Raw genomic sequence first — 10758 nt, 5'->3', positions numbered from 1 at the left:
TGTGTGTGTGTGTGTGTGTGTGTGTGTGTGTGTGTGTGTGTGTGTGTGTGTTACGAAGTTGTCCAAACCTCTTTCTGACACGACATACGGAGTTTGTACACGCAGCCGCTCTGCTCTGAATTGCAAAACACCGGAAATGTCGCCATCTTCTACTCACAGCTCTTTGGATAATTCACTTACACACAAAACACTATGTCAACACAAAATCTTATCACCGTTGTCAAGGATGATTTCGTAGAGCAATTTAAAGGGTCCTTTGCATCATATGAGCCACTTGGACCATTTTCACCCTATACTCATTGGCCATGACATATAATCATGGTCCACACCACAAAAAAAAAAAAAAGGTGTCAAAATTGCTTCAACATTTAAAAGCAAACTGAGAGCCTAAAAAAAAATCTGACTGAGTGTCAAATGACAGTTGTTGTTGTTTTTTTCTTTTTGAACACGTAGTCTCATTCATGGCGTATTTTCGACTACTATCCCAATTACACCCAGACACACTCCAGAAAGCTGTACTATCCCATTCACACCAGGTATCACACTAAGTGAATTCTCGAAGAAATTCTCTGATACTGACTAAGTAATCGCCCAAATCCAGAGTCAGTTAGTACCCATTGCACCCACCCACACTATAGCCCAAGTCACACGGTCCACACTACATAACACGAAGTCAAGACACACATCTCGCACTCAACATCTCTCACACCAACGCTCTCCATAAAAAATACATCTTGTTTGTACATACTATCACAAACCAGGACACCTTGCAAACGCATGTTACCACAGACAACTTTCACAACCAAAGCGCCATTGCGATTATCACGGAACATGTTTCCACACGAGTGATCGTTGCCGTGTGCTGTTAGCACGGAGGCAACACAGATCAAACTCCTCATATCATTCTCCCATAAGACATTCATGTAATACATCTCCTTTATGACTAACAAACACCAAGATTCAGTGCACATCAAGACCAGTCACACCATACCCGGAAGTTCCCTTATCAACCCTACCTATTCATACATACCTTAGATATACCAGACATATCTTCCCCTTCCTCATAACTCAATGCAGCTTCTAGTACCATCAAAATGGAAATCTTTCTCGACACGGGTTCCCCAGTCAACTTAATGTCAGTTCAGAGATTCCATAATTCCGCACTCCAACAAAACGTGTCACCATTTTGGAACTCCCCGACGTCAGCCTTTGCAATTTAGATGGTGTACCATTCCCGATCATTAGTAAATTCTCCTTAGACATTAGATTAAAAAATTAGTGCCCATTCATTCCAGTTACCACCTACGTATAGTCGCTCATAGTCATTTCCCCTGCTCAAAATGGTATCATCTATGCAAACAATTTCCTCTCTGCATTGTCATCAGCAACTTATCATAACGCTAAGCATATTCACTTGGCCAAGCAAGCACAGGTAGACCATGAGCCCTTGTTAGTTGCTTGTCCCTTCAAATTCACTCCGCTTCATCACACGAGGATGCACCAACCTCTAGTACAAATTATTCCACCACCTTCATACAGCATAGTTCCCAGTGCTCAACCACTCCAAACCCTTCCCAGGACTCTACCTCTTCCATTTTACTGACAGCTGTGGACATACATTCCAAACGTAACAGACATACTAACTTCTCCCGAATGTCCAAATAAGCTAAATTCAGGACTATACAACCATTGAATACCTTTGGTTTTTCATCGACTGAGGACATTTTCTTGCTCCTCATTGAGGAATTCAACATCACATCCACCCCAGTTTCAGAAGTGTTATCTACATTCAAACATACTGACGTTATTCCCTTTCAGCCATCAACTCAACGTCAAAGGAAGGTCATACTTGCATTTTGATTACCAATGATACTAACGCATCCCTATATCTTACAGTTGGTACAAACATATGGGATTTTGAAGTATATCCCTCACGCATCAAAGTCATGGATTCTATCATAACTTCCGACATGTGCCCGTGCCCATGGCATAGGAACCCATTGATGCATCACATTTCAATCCTATATACTTCCCTGATATACAAGCACACTTAATTGCATTCTACTACAAGTTCAGACAAACTATTATCACTCCAGTTGAACTCCTTGGAGTTACTATCCTCATTCAGCATCATATGCCCATTCCCGCATCCAGAATGCCACACAATAAACGTATGATTCCAGATAACTTTATTCAAGACATGATTGCGTAAGACATCATTGAGCCATCAATCAATGAATGAAATTTTCCTTTCTTTGTAATCTCTAAACACGATGGTTCCCTCCGGCCAGTAGTAGACTTCAGGGAATTAGATAAGCTAACTATCCCAGATAGAGATACCATCCATGTACTGCAAATCCTCTTACGCTCCGTCGGTGAAAACAACGTAGTATTCACGACCTTGGATCTTAGCACCCCAACAGGATACTATCACTTCAAACGACTAGCCCAGGGTTTCGTTTTTGCTCCTTCAGTCCTTGTAGGTCTCACAGTCCATTCTGTGTTTATGTTCCTCAATGATGTGATAATGGTTTTGAAATCGATTAGCAAACACTTGCATACTCTTAACACTGTCTTCTCACGACTAGCAAAAGCAGGCCTCAAACTGAAGTTTAAGAAGTGCTCCTTCATTCAGAAAGTGATACGCTTCTTAGGGTATGTCCTTAACTCACAAGGAATTTTAACTATGCAGGACAAGGTCAAGGCAGTCATTGATTTTGCACGCTCTATTTCTGTTGACTACCTTGGTCTATCAGGATTTTACAGGCGATACATTCCAGATTGCGTTGGGACAGCAGCACTATTAATTTTGCTACTTAAAAAGGACACCTTCATTTGGACACCTGACCAAGAGAAAGCCTTTAATGACTTAAAGAGAGCCTTAACCAAGGTACCTGTCCTTGATTTCCCGAACCACAAGCTTTCTTTCACAATATTAACCGGACTTGGCGTAGTTCTCATGCAACAACACGACATAAAACTCAGGCCAATTGCCTATGCTAGCCGCACTTTCAACAAACACAAACAAAATTACTTAGTCACAGATATAGAAGCAGTAGCTGTAATATACGCCCTTAAACACTTCAAAAAATAATCCTTGGCTACGATATACGCATCTACACGGACCATCAACCAATCTTACACTTCTTCAAAGGCAAGAATCTATCAAGAAAACTTGTTTGCTGGTTCCTCATAATCCAGGAGTTCATGCCCACCTTTCATTTTGTTTAGGGTAAAGTAAACTTAGTAGCAGACTCTCTCAGTCGCCATATCGCGACCATTACTTAAAATCCCATATCAATAACTCTTACGCAAGCGCACATAGCTGCAGCGCAAAGATCTGATTCTCTATGGAAATGTGTTATAAAATTCCTCAAATCTGCAGACACAGCTGATACGGATAATTTCCCTCCCAACCTCATCAGTTACACGTTAGTTGATGACATGCTGTATCATAAAAACACACACACACACTCACGAACAAACATGAATACAACCGGTCAGTTTTTCAGCTCGTAGTCCCTACAGACTTAATTCCTGAAGTTCTGAAACTCCCACACGATTCACCTATTGCCCCACGCCCTGACAAGGAGAAATGTATTACACAAGCCAGATTGCACTACTTTTGGTTAACCATGAGAAAGGACATACACTCCCACACTTGTCGCTCCCACGCTTGTCACTCATGTGCGTTACACGAAGGTCATATTAGCGGGAGTGTTCCCATCTTAACTTACCCTACCCCTTGCAAACCGTTCGATATTAACCTCCTTAAGTTACCACTTGGAGCGGAAATCAATATTTCTTCGTGTCGACCATTTTTCCCCATTCGTGGCAAAGACCCTTATTGACAAACTTATATGCCCTTCACTACACCTAAAAATCTAATTTCTGACAATGGGACCGAGTCCAATAATTACATTTTTTCAAATCACAAAATGTAATACTACTGCTTACCACCCTAGATCAAATAGCTTAGGTGAACGCCAGTATAGAAAAATTCTCAATGTTGTTCAACACCTTACTTCTGATATTTACCCTTCAAGCGATGAACATGGCTCCATGATTCAAGCTTCCATTAATAGTGCCATAGACAGGTCAATATCGAAATCACCTCATTTGTCCTCTTTGGCTTAGACAAAAGACACCTATATGACCTTGTTTCAGAACTACTTCCTATTTACAATTCCAGTGATTAGGTTAAGGTCAAAGTATCAAATTTCAGTAGCTTTTTCAAAAGACTCCATAATACTTTTAATCTTGCTAAGGACGATATGACCCGTCTGCGTAACAAATCAGCCAGAGATTGTACTTTTGATCTTGGAGACATTGTTTACACCCTCAACCACACCCCCATCTCAAAGCTCTCCCTTAAATTCACTTGACCGTTTCATATCTTTGGAAACGAGTCAAATAATAAAGTCAAAGCACTCAGGTTGCACAATCTTACAGAGACCGTATTGCACAAAGATCATATCAAAAGAGTTCCCCGTGACCTCGACATAGAGAACGTTCCATTATTAGTCGGTACTACCCCTATTATAGAGGACCCTCACCAACCCTCTCAACTTCGCACCCCTACTCCTCTCTCCCGTTACAACCTTCGCAGTCGAGCCACCCTTTTATAAGATTGCATCTTGACTAGGTGAACGGAAATTATATCTACTTTCACATTTTCTTCAGGCTAAGTCAATTTTATTTTAAACAGTAGTATTTTCTTGTAATGCAATTGATCAAAATATATGTACATTTACCTTATATATCAATTTATTATATACTTATCTTCTTTGGACACTAACCTCTCCGTAGTCAGCGAATGGTACCAGTGCCGAATATCTGCCCCCCCCCCCAAAGAAAAAAAAATGTAGATTGAGCGTCATTGGTTCATTCTATACTTGCGTGCAAACACGCACGAGCTTGCATTATGTACACAACATCAGATCTTGATGGTATCAGCAAGCTTCAACGAACCGTCCATTGTCTGACATGACCTGCGATCATTTTGGCTTGACCTCCTATTCGACCATCAAAGACACCTGCATCCCGACCAGGGTGTCAGCCATACAATGTTACCTTATGACAAATTATCAATTGTGTCGGTAGGATAATGTTTCTTATAGTATATATGTATTTCCTCTCTGTATAAAATATACTAGGTACTCACACTCAGTTTTATAATATCCACAAACTTAGTCATAAGGAATTTATTTATATAATTATAACCGTATTGACAACCGACACACATTCTCTTCGTCGCGCCCTACGTGGCGAGAGTCAGACGAAGCTTGACTACACTATTGTTAAGATTTATCAATAGAGAGAAAAACCCTAGCGACGCCTTTATCTCAACCCCTCCAAAGTAATGTAGAACAACAAGTCAACACATTTATATATTCATTTACATGGGAGGGGAGGGGCGTTAACTAGGATTTGATGTGGACGGTATGAAGTTGGTGTATGCTTTGATTCAATCATCCTAATTAATATATATATATATATATATATATATATATATATATATGTATATACATATATATATATATATATATACATACATGTATATGTATGTATATATATATATATATATATATATATATACATAGTATGATGATGGTGTATGCTTTGATTCAATCATCCTAATTACTGTATATATATATATATATATATATATATATATACATACATATACATATATATATGTATATATATGTATATATGAATATATATATGTATATATATATATACAAATATATATATATATATATAGATAGATACACACACACATACACACACACACATATATATATATATATATATATATATATATATATATATATATATATATATGTATTTGAGTAGCTTGGCAAGATATTTTTTTAAGGCGTACTGAATTATATGCCACAGCAAATTGGACTCAGATGATTTTTCGAAAAATTTCAAGTTGTCTGAAGATATCTCTAGTATAGAGAGGCAAAGTAAAAACTAAGTTACCGGTAGAAGCCATTTAATTGGTGGAACAAGACACAAGGCGTTTCGCTTATCACAGTTAGCATTTTCAATTGTAACGGATACAGAAAAAGTATGGCTATAAAGGTAAAAAGTAAACACTGGAAGAAAGTACATATAAATGCTGGGAGAGATTACATAGAAGGTGACCGTTACTGTGACCTTGAACTGGGAGAGGGTGCATGTGAACATTAGGAAAAGTAACAGATGAATATTGGGAGAGAGTAACAGTGAACACTGGGGGAGGGTTATTGCAATTGATCATTACTATGGCCTGAACGTAATTCGCGGCCTAAGTGACTGCTCTTGACGGGGCTGGTTTGTATAGTTGTTGGGGCGTCTTGGTTGGTGATTTCTGAAGGGTTTGAGGCTGGAAAGGATGGTGGGGGCTTCCTGCAGAATGTTCATTGTGGTCTGGCTGTACTTGATGTGAAGGGCTTCAAGGAGGGCGAGGCGGCGCTTGTCACTCTGTCTATAATTTTGGCCTAAACTACCACACCATGGGAAAACTTCGTCCATTGGCAAAGCGCTTGGAGATCGACGTCCTCCTCGACCAAATTTTCAGATTAACGGATGAAGGAAAAACTTCTGTCTCTCCAGAGTTACAACCACTACTAATTGCTGAATCTTCCCGGTCCAGAGGAACCGTCCATAGCCACCTTCTGAAAACCCGACACTACCATGCCGCCGAGAACCTAAGTAACAACCCAGACATAACCATCAGAAGGGCAGATAAAGCAGTAATGTTCGTCCTCATCCCCTCTGAACAATATGTCTCCAAACTAGACTCCATCGTACGTGTGTGTGTGTGTGTGTGTGTGTGTGTGTGTGTGTGTGTGTATGTATATAAAAACACACACACACACACACACACATATATATATATATATATGTGTGTGTGTGTGTGTGTGTGTGTGTGTGTGTGTGTGTGTGTGTGTGTGTGTGTGTGTGTGTGTGTATGTATATATATATTATATATACATATACATAAGTATATATATATATATTATATAAACATATATATATGTGACACCAACAAGTTCCAGCGTATCACCCGTGACCCCACCCTCCCCATCATCAAGAAGGTATAATATCATTGATTCTGTCAACGCCAGGCGAGATGGCATATATCTTCAGAAGATAACTGGTGATTTCCGCCTGTACACATGTATGGTAACATCAAAACATACAAAGATAACAGCCCTTTATGCCCCATAATTTCCTAAATCCCCACCCCTACATATCATCTAGCCAAAACCTTGAATACCGTCCTCGCGCCATTGGTCCCCACAGACTACTGTTTTAAGTCTTCTCGTGAGTTCCTGGATTGTGTGAACAGCGCCCCTGCAGAAGGAGTGATGGCGTCCCTTGATGTGGAGTCTCTCTTCACAAACATTCCTGTCCTGCGCACCATTGACTACATCTGCGATCATGTATACCGGTCTTCTCCCCTACCCCTCCTGAAAATAGAAGAGATTCATCTCCATGAACTTCTGAAGATATGTACACAGGAGGCTGTCTTCTGCTGGTCATGTGGGAACCTTTACCAGCAAATTGATGGCAGGTATATGGGCTCTCCGTTTGGAGTAGTTTTTGCTAATTCCTTCATGGGATCAGGGTGGGATGAGGTCTTCAATCGTTTTGCCCGCCCACTGTTGTACGGCCGCTATGTAGATGACGTCTTCGTGAGGACCACCGACTCTGAGGAACGTGAACGCCTCCTTTGCCTCCTCCAGGAAGTGTCAAGCCTCCAGCTTACCACGGAGGAGGCGACGGACGGCGTCCTTCCCTTCCTCGAAGTACTCCTCACCCAAAACGCCGACGGAAGCACCCACACAGCAGTATACACCAAGCCAACTGACCAACTGGTTTGTGCTTAAACTGAGAGTGAATGCCCCCAGCGATATAAAGAATCCACCATCCCATCCTTCTAGAGAAGGACCCTCACCCATTGCCCCAGTTAAAACTCCACCCAGAGCAAGATCAATCGCTCAGTAATGGCTATTCAAACAACGATTACCAACTTGTACTGCGGATCGCCATGAACAAGGGGTACGAGGGGCAGCAGGCTCCTGTAGGAGAAGAAAATACATGTCAAGCGCATATAAGGAGGATGAAAGGGCACCTCTCTGTACTGTTAAAGAAAATCTGACACCCACAAACGAAACCGACCGCATAAGATTTTCAATATATTATAAGAATAAGAGAACCAAGGACCTCATTATGAAAAATAACAGCTTCCCACGCCCTACCGACATCGAATGTGTAAGTCTGGTGTACCAGTTCCAATGTCCATTTGGCGACTGTATGCCCCAAAATTCCTACATGGGACATGCCACCTCAACAGTGGAGGCCCTAAAAAGCACCTCCAGGAGACCCACATCCCAATCACCAAACCCTGTTTAGAGAAAAATACCAAAATTATATAGAGAGGGAGTGACAAACGCCGCCTCATCCTCCTTGAAGCCCTTTACATTAAGTACAGTCAGACCACAATGAACACCCAGCAGGAAGCCCCCACCATACTTTCTAACCTCAAACCCTTCAGAAACTGCCAAACAAGACGCCCCAATAACTACACAAACCAGCCCCGTCAAAAGCAGACACTAAGGCCGCGAAGGACGTTCAGGATATAGTACAGTTATATTCACCAGTATTCATGTCTAATTTACCTTCTCCCAGTTCTGGGTCACAGTAAAGGTCACCTTCTATGTAATCTCTCCAGTATTTATATATACCTTCTCCCGAAGTTTACTTTTTACCTTTATAGCCTTACTTTCTCTGTATCTGTTACTATTGAAAATGCTAATTGTGATCAGCGATACATCTTGCCTTGTTTCACACACTACATGACTTCTACCAATGACTTAGTATTTTATTTCCCTCCCCATTCATCGGCCCAAACCGGTTTGGGACGATGAATGGGGTTACCTTATGAATTACCTTTTTTAGATATCTTAATAATTAGAAATTCGGAGTCTTTATCGTTCACAGTTTATAGGAAGCCCACCCACACAGGGAGCTACCTACATTTCTTTAGCCACTATCCAGACAAAATAAAATATAGTGTCGCTTTAGGCCTATTCTTACGGGCGTTGAGAATTTGTAGTTCACAATATTTAGATATGGAACTAGTTTCAGTAAGAAGTCAATTAACAAAATTAGGATACCGTCGTGGTTTTTACAAAAAGCTCTTAGTAAGGCCAAAATTAGTTTTTACAAATCAGATTCCCATTCCGCCATGAATCATAAGTGGGATAATAGTTGCATAAAATTACCTTATAATAAATCAATTAATGACTTATCGCATTTGTTACCAAAAGAAAAAATAAACTTTATCTTCAATTATCCCAACAACTTGTTCAGTAAATTTGTCCCTATACATCATACATCCAAGAGTAGTACAACTCCTGGAGTTTATAAGTTACCTTGTTTAGATTGCAAGGATGTATACTGGGGACAAACGGGTAGAGACCTCACCACCAGGGTCAAAGAACACAAGAACTCTGTAAAATATGGGCAGGAAAATTCCGCCGTATTTCAGCATGTCGTCAACAAAAACCATCGGATAAATTGGGACGATGCTGAAATAATTTACAAATCAAAATGCAGTTTCAGAAGAAAAGTGGTAGAATCCTCTTTGATAATTAATTTTCCGAATTATAATATTTCTTATGGTGAATGGTCACCAGATTGCATATCTTCATTTGCAATAAATAAAATGTTACCTTCTACATTAGCAGTGGACAAAATCCACCAAGGTCCACGCAACGCCAGACACGTGACCTGAGCCCCCGTCCCTTCCTGCTTAACTCACTACTTCTGTATAAGTACACATTGTTCTCTACTCTATAATTCACATCTGCTGAAGAGGATCACAGTTAGTGATCGAAATATACATATCTTTATACTTTCGCTTATTCATCTCCGAAAGTGGGTTATCAGTATCATTTTACCAATGTGCTACGACATAACTTTGTTGTGATATATATATATATATAAATATATATATATATATATATATATATATATAATATAATATAATATAATGAAATATAATATACATACATACATACATATACCAAGGCTTTTTCACCCTTACAAGGGGGGTAGCCAAAAAGAAAAAGGCATAAAATCATTCCCACCCATTTCATCCCTGAATACACTCCACACCCCTCCACCCTCCCTCTTATCTTATCCCTCCACATCTGCCTTCCACACCTCTTTTACTAGTCGTTCTTCACTCATTCTTTCCATGTGTCCAAACCATCCTAATATTCTTTCATCAACCCTATCTCCCAGCTCCCTTTCCACCCCCGTTCTCCTCCTCACCTCCTCATTTCTCACTCTATCTAGCCTAGTAACCCCCATCATACTTCTCAGACACCTCATCTCAAACACATTCAAACTCCTTCTCTCTTCTTCTCTTATGTTCCATGTTTCTGCCCCATACAGTGCTGTTGGCACAATCACTCCTTCATACAGTCTCCTCTTAGCATCCATTCCCAAATGTCTATTCCTCATTACACTCTTTAATCCACCAAGGCATTTACTCGCTTCTCTCAATCTACATTCTACCTCCACTTTCACTCCACCTTTCCCTGCCACATTTGCACCCAAGTATCTAAAACTACCCACTTCCTCCAGTCGCTCTCCCTTAATGCTCACTTCCAGTCTACTGCCACTTTCACCCCTTGTACATCTCATCACCTTACTTTTACCCACATTTATCTTTAGCTTTCTTCTATTACA

General features: G+C 40.3%; 1 protein-coding gene across 1 annotated transcript; it reads left to right on the top strand.

The window, feature by feature from the left end:
* Positions 1 to 6506: 6506 nt before the first annotated feature.
* LOC143026962 (uncharacterized) lies at positions 6507 to 7886 on the top strand. The gene is made up of 2 exons (XM_076187756.1): positions 6507 to 6804; positions 7300 to 7886. Exons 1-2 carry the CDS (start codon positions 6507 to 6509, stop codon positions 7884 to 7886), a joined length of 885 nt encoding a protein of 294 aa, XP_076043871.1.
* Positions 7887 to 10758: the final 2872 nt, after the last annotated feature.

This window comes from Oratosquilla oratoria, chromosome 7 (genome assembly GCF_046742065.1).
Source record: "Oratosquilla oratoria isolate Oo_2021 chromosome 7, ASM4674206v1, whole genome shotgun sequence".
Lineage (NCBI taxonomy): Eukaryota > Metazoa > Arthropoda > Malacostraca > Stomatopoda > Squillidae > Oratosquilla > Oratosquilla oratoria.
Note: the sequence above shows the minus strand (reverse complement) of the source record. Positions and strands in the feature narration are given on the sequence as shown.